Raw genomic sequence first — 14,203 nt, 5'->3', positions numbered from 1 at the left:
GTGGGAAATGAATGGAATAGGGGAATCCTCATCCACCCTCCCAACCACTTCTCTTTCACTTTGCAGTCACCAAGATCCTCTCCTAATCTCTTATTATCCTCCAGAGAAAAAGATGATCTGGCAGCCCATAACCTGACCAAAGAAGTAGGGAACCATTTTCAATCTCCATTGGAAGTCCTGATGAGGGTTGGTCCCAAACTCTCATGGTTAAATCTACTACTTCGCCAAGTGATTTGGTTTCAAAGGATCAAAGACCAGCACCACAGCTAAATGCTCAGGAGAAATCCAGAAGGATACCCCCAAGAGGACTCCCAGAAGTCCAAAGACTAAGAAGCAAGATGGGAGTAGGATGGGCAGAGACAACCCAAAGCACTGCTATGGACACGGACACAAGGAAAATCCACCCCCTCCCCAAAAAAAAAAAAAAGTATGAGACTTATAAGAAATGGTTGTATTTCTCTAACGCACAATGTATTCCTATTTAATACTGATTACAGAGATGAATCACATAATTTTGACTGCTTACATTGTGATCTGTATATTTTAGACCATTCCTGCAGGTACTCTTCACTTTTTGGTTGGTTTTCCACCTACCCTAAGAATCCCAGTTTTCCACTGGGCCAGTGTGAAGTAATGAAACATAGTATACATGGAAGCCTTTGATGGTATAATTTTTTTACTTGTATACAAAAAATATGACATACAATAAATAAGTACATGTGTAGATTGGACCTCCATATGCTACCTGGTTTCATTTCCTTTTTAAAATTATGGATGATCACTAAGATATTACAGTACACATAAAATGTACATTATTCATAAAAAAGATGACTTTTCCTTTTATTTTATCAAACAAAATTTGTGCATTAAATAAAGACCTAAACAATTTCTGTAGGAGTCACTGAATGGTTTAATTACTTTACACGGTTTTGAGAAATTTAAGCACTGGCAATAAGAAAATCAATCATTGTCTTCAAGTGAATGAATTTTAAATTATCTCCATTTAGGCAACTGTAACAACAGAGTGATTTTTATGATGATGAGGCGGAGTTCATTATGTACTGATAACAAACAATGTGTTTCTTATTCATTCTTATTAGTTTCTAGCAAGTGGCTTTACATCCATTGGGGAGTTGATCATAATTTCAACAAAAAACCATACAAGGTAGCACACTGCAGTTTAATCGAATTTGATGAAAAACTAATGAATGTACAATTTCTGTGAAATATGACAGAAAAATGAAAAGAAACACTTGAAATGAGCAGGGAGCAATTTAAACCAACTGCTGTAGACTTTCCATCATACGTAAGACTAGCCTAAAATTGTCCATTCATGTGGCCTAGCCATGGCTTCCAGTTAATAAAAAATGTCCTGAGGATACATCCAACCTAACCTTAAACTTGGGTGTCATGCCTTGCCCTGGCAAGAAGTATCACCCCAACTGGAACCCTTCCACCATGATAAGCATAGCATGTGTGTATGGCTATTCTTCATTGACACCTAGCCCGCATACGGGACTGGGAAACAAAATCATGAGCAGTCTACACCAAAAATAATAGTCCAAAAGCAAATCATTTCAACATAAGGGCGCATCCGCAGACCTGGAAATGGTGGTATGAATACATCTGGTATGATTTTAATTTAAACCGTTATAGATTACACTTTGGACTTGAAATATAGTTTTCCAATGTTTTAGTGTGTGCTTGGAACATTTCAGACATTCACATCATTAGCAAATGACTACTTTTAATAGACCTCAACCTTACATCCTACAAATTGGGACACCACAATGAGAAAGTGGGATTTTGGGTGGAGAAAAAACAAAAAATACATAAAGTTAATCCTAATGATAGTTCTGACTCAGATACAAGTAAATTTATGAAAAATGCTCTCATGTAGTATGGTAAGGACCTGGTGCCATATGTTAGGTTAAGTTAGATATGGTTTGTTTGGTCAAAACCTTAATATTATTCATTTGCAGTGCCATAAGTTAGGGTAAGTGGCAGTCTAGGTCTAGGTAAGGACCCAGTGTCCTGGGTTAGGCTAGGTGGGTGGTCCTAGGACAAGAGGTCCTCTTCTTTCCCCCCCCCATCCCCCATTAGGTAAGGACCTAGTCCCTTATGTTAGGTTGGGGGGTCCATAAGCTAGGTAAGAACCCAGCCCTTTGGGTTGTCTAATAAGGAGTCTAGGGCTAGGTGTGGACCTGGTGTCTTTTGGTCAGGTTAAGTAAGGAGGGTCCTGGGGAGGCAAATCCCTGTGGCTAGATAAGAAACCACCCCCTAGGTTAGGTTAGGTTACATCCATCCTTGTTTTTCACCAGCTTTCCCAAAGTGGTCCCCTGGATCGTTGGATAGCTGAAGTGTGGGGTCCATTACCTCTAAAAGTACTCATTTATTTATGAAATGCAACAGAAAAATTCCTTCTGGTAACTAGATTGTGTGATCGTGAAATTGTCATATTTTGGCCGGGTAAGTGCGTTGTCAGGGGTATTTTTGCATGAAGAATTGGTTATCTTCTATGAAGTTTTTCATGTACCGAGATATAGGGTGCAAAAGTAAAGTAAAGTTTTACCTTTACAGATACCTGGTATACTGTCAACCCCATATCTTAATTACTTAAACATCCTCGTGTCAGGCTATGCAATAGCAAATAGGCCTAATTAGGATAAATACAAGGGGCTGGCTAGTATTCAATTCTTCCAATTTAAGGCAGAATTAGGCAATAGCTCCGCATTGGGTGTAACTTTGGAAATTTATTTTTCCTACAGTACTCTGGTTGCTTATCAAGAATTTACTGTTATTTTTGTCGGTCTACTGTAATTGAACTCAGTTGTAAGCTGGCCATCCTGGAATGCTCTCGTGCATGCGCAGTGTTAGAGGGGAAGGAGCTTTTGGTAAAAAGTGGAGTTTCCTTAGACAATCCCTTCTTAAACATATGGCTCTCTGACGACTTGCGAATGCTCAGAACCATTCCATAACAACAACATGGCGGTTCAGTATACCTACCAAAGCTTCCAAAGCCCCGCGTTCCCAAAGGGTCCCCAAGCGCGTTGGGTAGATAGATGAGGTTAATAATAATTGACCGACAATAAACAACACCACCTTCATGAGCAACACTAGAAGTATAGGAAAATTAAATTTCCAAGGTAACAGTCCGTGTGGAGCTCTTACTTAGAAATACCCAATTTAATTTATATTTGCTGCTTGGAGATTCGGTGTGGAAAATCTAAGATCACTCAAGTTACATTAGCTAGGCTAGATGTAAGAATTGTTGGTAATCCTACAGTTGAGGGGTCCAAATTCACTGCATTACGTAAAGTCAAGATCAGCACACATATTTATCAAATATTTATTGAATCATGAAAAAAAGTGAAAAAATTAGCAGTTTATCTGCTTACAGAAGTACAGATTGTAAAAAAAACAAAGGGAATAAAGGGGGAACGTAAATAAACAAAAACACGTCTTAGGGAATACGGACCCAAAGAATTTTGAGAAAATTGTAAATCTCTGCTTCAGATTTATCAAAAAGTGGCTACTGAAGAGCAAGAGCTCGTGCCAGATTCCTATCTGGTCCCTGGTTCCTAGGATAAAAGATCACCCCACAAACACAATTGCAGGCACACTACACTATTCGCTTGTTGTTGTTTAAGATTAAGCCAGCCTTGTGCTGGCATGGGCTCTTGCTCCTGGAGCAGTTGGTGAAATTGAAAGCAGGTGACAGCCAAGATTGCAACCCCTTTGAACCTTACGTAAGAGAGAAAGTTTTATAGCAGTGAGTCCCAGCCTAGTGGGGGAGGGAGGAGACTATTCGCGTGAGGAGGAGAGATTTATTCCCTTTGTTTTTCTACAATCTCTGCTTCTGTAGGCAGATAAACTGCTCATATTTTAGCAAATATACTTCTGTTTGCAGATTTGTCGAAAGAAGAAACTGAAAATAGAAAAGAAAACTTAAACAAGCACACACAAGGGAGCAGCGAATTTGGACCCCTAAACTGTGGGATTACCTCGTTGACAATCTAGCTAATTGTTAATAACTAAAACAAGTCTTACATCTTGGTGACGTATAATAACACTGTAAACTCAAACAAACACATACAAGGGAAACCGGTAGATCTAAGTTAACACTAACAATCAAGACCACTTAAATGGAGATCTGTTGTCACTACAAGACACCGGTTACTAACCTTACATTACAAGAACCTAGAATACAAGGATCCTACAAATTTTACGCTCTTGGTAAACTATCATCATGTTTAGTTCATAGTAGTAGTAGTTATAATAGGGCCTTGGTGTTGAAACGGCTCCCACGCTCGTTCTAGTTTACCATTGATTGTACGTGTTTAAATTTATTTTCTCTATATGTTACCACATTTATGATCAATTTCACCTTGTTCTTAAATTCCTCTTTAGATACGCCTGCGAAAAATAAGATGTTAGCTGTTAGTTCATCTTTATCTTCTTAATATGACTGGTGCATAACTCTAAATCTTTTTTTTTTTTTTCATAATTATCTTGGACATATAAATAAAAATGTTCTAAATGTTCATTGACCTCTTCACAACTTAGATATTTGGTTTCTCCTTCATTTAATATTTTCCGTTAATTTAGTTTGAGTGTGTTTGATATAGTTTTGATAATCAACATTTTTTCGACAGTATAGTATCATACTACTGTATGTTTTTCTTTGTTTTCCTTAAATTTTCTGTAGATTTTCAGTGCTGACTTTTCATTTACTTCTCTCTCCCACGCATTTTTGTCCACATCTTTTATAATTTTTTCTTTTAATTTTCTTTGTTTAGTTCAATTTTGCTTAAATTTACGTTTAAATCCGGCATATACTTTTTAATTTTCACGATGCAATGAGTTTTCTAGCCTTAATACTGCCCCAAGGTTGTCTCATAGAGGAACTTATGCCTATTACTATCGAGGGTTTACTTCAGATAAAGTAAATTGTTCTTTATATCCCTTGAGTGACTTGACGAAGCCCCTATTTCAGCTCTAAAGGCACAGCATGCAGATACCCTGTGGCTTCCAGCATTGCTCTTAAACATAGTAATCTAATTTTTGCAACTCAATTGATTTGGTATTTAGTAAGCTTCATCATCACCACGGTATAATTGAACGTTGGCATTGCTTGTCCATTACAGTACAGCTTCCCTGTTATCATGACTGAGTTGTTTGCCATCTGTTTTGCCTTGACTTGGGCTCTTTTCAGGTGTTCTCTTAAGCAACTGTAAGATCATTATTTGTAAAGACTAGATATTTGAAGTGCTTTACGATTCTTATTCCCTCAGTGTATTGCATGTCTTGTATGCAATCTAAAATGTATCAAAATTCGCATATTATTATACATTAAGATCAACTGCGGTCTTAGAAAACCCACAGAACATGGCTGCATTCAACTAAAAAGTCATAAAACCAAAATATCAAAGAGGAAAAATGCCATAATTATAATCATCCTTCAGTTAAATGATATCATCACCTTCGTGAGAAATGAATTTGTCATTAACCTTTGAAATTTAATAACCTCAGTAACTAAAAAGATGTGAAAACTCGGAAATATTATAGAAGAAATTGTAAATATAAATGATTAAAAAGTTATGAAACAGTCTCAAGGTCAACAATGAAGAATGTAAGGAGCTGGACATCTCTTTCCCATGAAAAAAAACTGAACGAGCACAAAACACAAAATATATTAAGAAAGTAAAAAGTAAATCCAAAAAGAGTTGATAAAAGTAACGAGAATAAATAACTCTCAATTGGAAATGTTAAAGACAATGAGGAACCAAGGAATACTGAGGATGAACACAAATATGAGAAATTAGATAGTAAAGAAGAGAAAATGAACATTACCCATTGAGAAATGTTCGTGGCTTTCTTAAAAAAAGTATGCAAATATGTAAATGCCGGTACAAGATTAAGACTGTGTACCACCTTTACTATGGTCTGCCAGATGACTTACTGAGATGGTTACAAGTCACTTTTTTTTAAAATACAGATAACATGATATAATAATTCCCTGTGTAACAATGTCACCGCCATCCTAACTGATGTTTACTGGCTACTTATGAAGGCTTATTGACTTATAGAAAAGAAGGATCACAAAACCAAAATATTAAAGAGACCACCTTGAGCCATATTTCCAGTTATTTGTAATCATACATAGATTAATATACATAATGGAGAACTCTTCCCTTACCTTACCTTACAGACCTTACAGTTCGTTCGGGTTGCCCCAGGTCCCTCAGTGTGAGGCACCTTTGATGTCTACCAGAGAATTGCTAACGCATCTTCCGGTATATTTTGCATCTTCCAGTCTTGGATGGTCTGGGATGCATCTTCGATATTTGTCGAGCTTATTCTTAAACACATCTACGCTCACTCCTGTTATGTTCCTCAGATGTGCTGGTAGCGCATTAAATAGACGCTGAATTATCGATGCTGGTGCGTGGTGGATTAATGTCCTGTGTGCTTTCCTTAGTTTTCCTGGTATAGTTTTTGGCACTATTAATCTGCCCCTGCTTGCTCTTTTTGATATTTTTAGCTCCATGATGTTTTCAGTAATTCCTTCTATCTGTTTCCATGCTTGGATTACCATGTAGCGTTCTCTTCTCCTTTCAAGACTATATAAATTTAAGAATTTTAGTCGTTCCCAGTGGTCAAGGTCCTTAACTTCTTCTATTCTAGCTGTAAATGACCTTTGCACACTCTCTTCATTTGTGCAATATCCTTTTGGTAGTGTGGGTACCATATTATATTGCAATATTCAAGTGGACTACGTGACGACGTTTTATAAAGCATAATCATGTGTTCAGCTTTTCTTGTTTTGAAGTGCCGAACAACATTCCCATTTTTGCTTTGCATTTTGCCAATAGAATTGCTATTTGATCATTGCATATCATATTCCTATTCAACATCACACCAAGGTCTTTAACTGCTTCCTTGTTTGTGATTGTTTCATTATTAGGTCCTTTATATGCATATAGCATTCCTACTTTATCACCATAGTTCATTGATTCAAATTTATCAGAGTTAAATACCATCCTATTTATCTCTGCCCATTTATATATTTTGTTTAGGTCTCTTTGTAGCGAGTTCCTATCTTCATCACAAGCAATTTCTCTACTTATTCTTGTGTCATCTGCGAAACTTCTTACTACTGAGTCCTTAACATTGCTGTCTATGTCTGCAATCATAATCACAAACAGCAATGCAGCTAACACCGTACCTTGTGGTACACCGGATACTACCGTAGCTTCATCCGATTTCTCATCGTTTGCAATCACTATCTGTTTTCTGTTTTGCAAAAATTCTTTTATCCATCTTCCTACTTTGTCAACAATGTTATGTTTTCTAATTTTTTCGCTAATATATTATGATCTACCTTGTCAAAAGCTTTTGCAAAGTCTAGGTAAACCACATCTGTATCTTTTTCATTTATCATATTTTTATATATGCTTTCATGGTGGACTAATAGCTGGGTTTGTGTACTTTTTCCAGGTACAAAACCATGTTGTCCTATATTGAACAATCTATTTTTCATTAAATGTTTCATTATATTTTTTCATTGCCCTTTCATAAACTTTCATAATATGAGATGTCAGACTCACAGGCCTATAATTACTTGCTCTAGTCTTGAACCACTTTTGAAAGTAGGAGTAATATATGCTAATTTATGCTCATCATAAATCTTGCCTGTATCTATACTTTGTCTTAATAATAATGCTAGCGGCTTTGCGATTGAATGAACCACTTTCTTTAACAATATGGCGGGTACGCCATCTTGTCCTGCTGCTGATCCATTTTTAATTTCATTAATAGCCTGCACAATATCGGCTTCTGTAATATCTATATCCGATAAGTATCCAATATTTTCATCTCTTATTTCTGTATCATTATCTTCATTGTCAATTCTAGGTGTAAATTCACTCTTATATCTTTCTGCTAATATGTTACATATTTCCTTTTTTCATTCGTTAATCGCCCTTCAGTTCTTAGAGGGCCTATTTCTACTCTTATTTTATTCATCTTTTTTTGCATATGAATAAAAGATTTTAGGGTTTTGCTTGATATTTTGTAGGGTCTTTTCTTCTAGGTTCCATTTTTCATTTTCTTTTGATTGTATAATCTTCTGTTCTGCATTTTCTATCTTACTTTTAGTTCCATCACTTTCCATGCATTCTTTTCTTTTGCAAGACCTTTTTCCACTTTCTAATTTTCTGGAACAAGATCCTTCTGTCTCTTGGAATTTGTGACTGATGTTTACTTTTTCTTCGGTATATATTTTTCCACTATTTCCTCTAATATTTTATATAATATATCGGTATTTTCCTGTATATTATCACTTACAAATATGTTTTCCCATTCTTTGTTTAATTCTTCATTTATTTTTGACCAGTTTATATTCTTACTATAGAAATTGTATTTTCCAAATCCTTCCCATTTTTTCATCTCTTGCTTTTCTCTGTTTTCATGTGTTTTGGACCGGACTGTTAGTTCTATGACATTATGGTCCGAAATACTCGTGTTATATACTATTATTTCTTTAACATAGTTCACCTCATTCACAAATACTAGGTCTAAAATATTATCCTTTCTTGTTGGCAGGTGATTTATTTGCTGAATGTTATGTTCTAGTAGCATATCTAATAGCTTTTCAAATTGCCTCTTATCTTCTGCGCTACTATTGCTCTCTTTTTTATATATGTAAGTGAATACAAGTGTGCACCAACTTAGAAAAATTCTAGAATAAACCAAAGCCATATCTGTTCTAAAAGAGCCATGAAATGAACAATTTATTGAAGAAAACATTATTAATCACAACCGGCAAATCAAAACAGACTCAACTGATGAACTAAATGAAGGCTGATCGGAGAGCCTCCAAAAATTAACGAATAAGATGAAGGTGAAGATGCGCGCTGAAAAAGAGTACCGTGACCTAGAGAACGAATATCTACAGTATGTAGAGCAGCTATATTCAAACCTTTTTCTGATGACATAGTTCTCTACTTCAGGGTTCTTCAGACTTTTTCAGCCGTGACCCAGTTTTTACTATATCATTCCCACGACCCATACAGAAAAATATTGTACAAATGTCCAGAAATGCAAGGATAAAAACTGAAATGAATGCAATAACTGTGTTAAAAGGCATTATAATCAGAATTATCAACATATATATATATATATATATATATATATATATATATGTATATATATATATATATATATATATATATATATATATATATATATATATATATACACACACACACACACACACATACATAAAGTAATCAACACACAATCACGTGTGGAACAGAAATAAATTTCTGACTCACATCAGGATCGAAAGACCTGGGTTCGATCCTGACGTGAGTAAAAAAATTATACATACATATATAGTGTGCGTGTGTGTATGCAAACATAGAATAATTTCCACTCATTTGCAATTAGGCTTACCTATTTAGTGACTTGGGTGGGCTTGCTTGTTTGTTGTTATCCTGGACCAGTTTTGCTTGCAGGAAGATAGGGCGACACGCATATCAATGGTGGCACCAAGGCGATTTCTTTCCTTTGACTTTAACGTGGTTAAGACTGAGAAACCAGCCTCATACATATACGTGGTGGTAAAAGGTAGCCAGAGGATGACACTTTCTTTACTTAAGTTGGGATAGTCCTTGGAAAGGCGTAGCCAAAAAGAAGACAACGTTGATGTCCTGTGCCTCATTCTTAATGAGTTGTTACTAGTTAGCCGTACTAACTCTTCTTCCTTACTAGGTGTTAAGTTTAATTCCACAACTGAATCTGGGTTCCCAAATACAAACGGATCTTTTACCCAGTATTTTTCTTTTAAGTGGATAGTTTTTTCTTCCGGAAAATACTGCTCAAAGCTGGCTGACAGAGACTGAAGGTGTAGGTCTATATTTTTATTTTTTTTATTTTCTGCATACATTCTTGATTTAAATGGTTTTCCTCAATATGTTGTAAAAGTGTGGGGAACATGTAGTAAACAGGTCGGTCTATTTTAACCCTTGCTTGCCAAATCTTTAGTGATTTCTTAAATGCCTGTACATCCTAGGTGTGTTTGAATATATCATTCTCTTTTCCTTGTAGTTTTAGATTAAGTTCATTGAGCTTTAAAGAAAATATCTGCTAAATATGATAGCTGTGCCAGCCATTCATCCCTGATAAATAGCCCTGCCATTGGAGACTTCTTTTCAAGAAGGAATATATGTATCTCCATCCTTAATTCATATATCCTGGTTAGAACTCTTCCTCAGGATAGCCACCTAACTTCAGTATGGTACAACAAGTGTGACTGATCAGCTCCCATTTCACAGCAAAGTTGTTCGAACTAATGGCTATTCAGTGAACTTCCTTTGATAAGACTGACAAGTTTTACAGCTTCATTTAAGACATTTTTCAAGCTGACAGGGATTCCTTTTGCAGCTAAAGCTTCACGATGAATGAAAAAATGATTCCAAGTTACATAATTACCTGCAACCTCTGATATCTTGCTCACAACACCATTATTTTTTCCTGTCATATTTGCTGCTCCATCTGTAGTGACGCCCTTGCAGTTTGCCTAGTTCAATAGTTCAATTTATATTTTCCAGTTACACAGTCATTCAAAACTCTGAAGATCTGTGACCCTGTTGTGTGTGTGTAGGTACGGTCAAGCAGCACAACATGTCCTCCAAGAAGTTATCTTCCCATGGATGTCTCACATAAACCAGGAGTGTTGCACAATTAGCTATATCGGCACTTTCATCCAGCTGGATAGCATATTCTTCAACAGCCTGGAGGCATGAAACCAACTGAAATTCCAAATCTTCTGCAATATCCCTAATCCTCCGAGATACTGTTGTCACTGACAGGAACACATTTAATCTTCTCTGCTCATTTCTCATCAAGCACTGTAGTTACTACAGTATATCTAATGTAGCTGGAAGGATAAGGTTTTCACCATAATTATATGGCACTTTCTCTTTTGCTATTCGATGAGCAACTAGATAAGAAGCCAGTTGCAGTTCATCATTGTGAATGGTTGATTTACTAAGGATTTTCACTGATAAATTCAATTGTTCTTTTTTCTTTGAAAAAATCTACTGATTTTCCAACTAGTTCAACATGTTTCGATTCAAGGTGCCTCTTTAATTTTGAAGGCTTCATACTTTCATTTGCAAGAACTTCATTGCAAATAACACACTGTGGCCGAGGTTCTTGTTTATCTTTATCATACTTAATAAATCCATACTTCAAGAATTCTTCATTATATTGCCCTAGCCATAATTTCTTCTTCTTAGCAGAAGGCTCAGAACAGGGCACAGGCGGCGATGATGCCTCGCCCATACCGGTACGAGACAGCAGGCTTCTCTGTCATTGAGTGCGTCTGTATGTCTTTCTCGCCTGAGCAAGAAGGCTTTGGTGCCTGGGTAGCAATGACACCCTTACTAATAAAAAAAAATCGATCCATTTGATGCGAGTGTGGTTGCATGTACTGTTATATAACTAAAGGAGACTTCTGCACACTCCTAAAACTTAAATGTAACTAATGTTCTGTTTCAGATCTGGAAGTACACGTCGCAGGCTCACAGCTTACACATTCCATTCACGTTCGCCACCCACACTGCAACTGCATCACCCTGCACCCTCTCTCTCTCTCTCTCTCTCTCTCTCTCTCTCTCTCTCTCTCTCTCAACAAAATAGAAGTTCTGATCATTATGATTAGACTCGGATACTCGTTAGGACTAGGTGGATCCATGTATGAATTCATATTTATCTTGTTGCCATGTACATAATAATTTTTATTTTATTTATATTTATTTATTTTTGTGGGCCTGCGACCCAGTTTGGAGGACTTGCTTGTTCGCGACCCGTAGTTTGAAGAACCTTGAACTGTCTACTTTACCAAACTCAGCGTTGGAATAACATTCCACGTTATTACAACCAAACTGTACGATGTGGAATACGTTGAGTGAAAGAAACTGATGATATTTATCCTTTATGTAAGAAAAACTGAAGAAATGATTGCAAGATATAATGCAACTAGAATGAACACTGAAGATGCCAATAGCAATAAAATATATGGCGAAATTAAAGTAAACAGCACACACAAGGATTTAAGATTAGTTTTAGATTTAAAACTAATAAGGCAGCAAGAACAAGAGAACTCGGCTAGTCATATTGAATATTTGTATAATTACTAAGCGCAACTATTGTAACGTTCATTCTAAATGGGTGCAGTCAGACTGTAGTAAGGCTGCCGTACTAAGTCCTTGTTAACCTTAAAGGAGTTAATAAATTCCATAATTTAATTATCTGTTCTAATATGAATTTTTTAATGCATGGAATATGATGTAGACGAAAGACATACATTTTGGAAAAAGAAAGTAATAGATCACCATTTGCTGTAACATGGAATAATATAATTGTGAAGGATATAGTCCGATCTGATAAGAAGGTAACAAGTAGAATCTCTGACTGTAAACCATGCTAATGCACTATTTCACCTAAGCAAAAGCATGTTACCGTCTTCCTAAAGGGAAACTAACGGTAGATGTTGTTTTGCTGAAACCATGGCTCACCTATTCTGGTTTTGAAACTAGTTTAAACGTAGCTTGCAGGAACCGGTCGAACCGTTCCAGAGGAATATGGAATTCCAGCACAAGTATCGCAGCAACAATCTTTTTCTTATTATATTATAAGCACTTTTTCTGTAGCCAAACTTCAGTCTAATACGAAAACATTTGAGACTGCAATCTCTAAGGCTTCGGCAGAGCAAAAAAAAGCTTTCAAAGAAACGAAGACCAGGTACATGGGCTTGAATTTATTAAAAAGCAACAACAACAACAACAACAACAACAGCAATACATACTCCCAATTACATAACATCATTTGATATCAAGATGTGTAATTTGATTATCGCATAATTTGAAGCCAAAATAAGACTAATAATGACAAGGTAAGGTTCGTACACACAGGGATTGATGAAACTAATTTTTGAGCGAATATATTTTGTTACTTTGATATATATAGATGTAAAAGCGACCGGTATAAAATCAACTAATCTTTCTACCCTCTTTGCTTGTAATAGTTATCACGATTATATTATATGATGATATATTATATCTTTCGCCTATTAACAGGTAGAGAGAGATATTTATGCAAGAAAAGGTTAACATTATATGATTACTATCAAAACCAAGTTGAGTGAGTTACCTTTAAAATGAGACTCGGAGAGAAGTATGGAAATTGTACAATATTAAGAAAAATAAAAGAGAAAAAAGTTCTGCATCGCTAACATGAAAATGAAATATCATGGATAATAATCACCATGCCAAAGTTGTACTATAATATTATCCAAAATGCGACAGACGGACGTTGACATCCGATTACATCTCAAACTGGAGGCTTTTGGTGCCAGACAACCAAAGGGCTAAGTGTTCCAGAGGTTGTTGCCACAAGTGGTCAGTCGTCTCGTGGGCTCTTCAGTTGATGGCGTCCTCAAAAACGTTGTCACACACACACATTAACTTTTCATTTTCAAGTCGTATTCTGTTTTGGAAATAAACTGGTAAGTAAAAAATACATTGGGAGGAATTACTGGATCAACAACTTTAGTGACAGAAACCGAATACGAAGTGCCTTATTTTCGTGATTGACACTAGTGTGCAAAGTGTGGAAAATTCATTGTTAATGTACAAAACATTATGACAGTGCAATTTAAATATCTGCAAAGGGTTTACGGCAAAGAAAACACAATAATTTTAGAAAATATGAGAAATAAATTATCAGTTACTGCAAATTCATTAGTTACAGGTTACATTTGCTACATTTTGTTGAATTTTCACCAGCTTGTTTGTTCATATTAGCAGTATTCATACACACAAACTGTATATAATATATGTATATATATATATATATGTGTGTGTGTGTATATATATATATATATATATATATATATATATATATATATATATGTATATATATATATATATATATATATATATATATATATATATATATATATATATATATATATATATACACACACACACGTTAAGCCACAAAAATACCCGTTATTATCGAATTGAATTTACTGTGGAAATAACTTGTATCCAAGGAGAATAACAGGTGGTAAGCGTATCTGTCCAAGCCAGGATTCGAATATATACTGTATATATAATGTGTGTGCCTGTGT

General features: G+C 35.6%; 2 protein-coding genes across 8 annotated transcripts in view; one reads left to right on the top strand and one right to left on the bottom strand.

Moving 5' to 3' along the window:
* Positions 1–14,203, bottom strand: part of LOC136842555 (ribosome assembly protein METTL17, mitochondrial) — a 192,322-nt gene that overhangs the window by 84,683 nt on the left and 93,436 nt on the right. The window contains exon 1 of one of the 7 annotated variants that reach the window (XM_067110006.1): positions 4,185–4,305. The exons of 1 other annotated variant lie outside the window; for it this stretch is intronic. The gene's annotated coding sequence lies outside the window, so the exon portion shown is untranslated. 5 more of the 7 variants (XM_067110007.1, XM_067110008.1, XM_067110009.1 and 2 more) reach the window with 5 other exon arrangements.
* The window catches only part of LOC136843051 (aminopeptidase N-like), a 32,630-nt gene that overhangs the window by 2,365 nt on the left and 16,062 nt on the right, over positions 1–14,203 (top strand). Inside the window, exons 2-4 of the mRNA XM_067111039.1 lie at positions 67–186; positions 11,307–11,435; positions 11,569–11,631. Of these exons, the coding sequence (XP_066967140.1) occupies positions 67–186; positions 11,307–11,435; positions 11,569–11,631 (312 nt within the window). The remainder of the gene's footprint in view (positions 1–66; positions 187–11,306; positions 11,436–11,568; positions 11,632–14,203) is intronic.

This window comes from Macrobrachium rosenbergii, chromosome 10 (assembly GCF_040412425.1).
Source record: "Macrobrachium rosenbergii isolate ZJJX-2024 chromosome 10, ASM4041242v1, whole genome shotgun sequence".
In the NCBI taxonomy this organism is placed as follows: Eukaryota; Metazoa; Arthropoda; class Malacostraca; order Decapoda; family Palaemonidae; genus Macrobrachium; species Macrobrachium rosenbergii.
The sequence above is the reverse complement of the archived record's forward strand: the minus strand, read 5'-3'. Positions and strand labels throughout refer to the sequence as shown.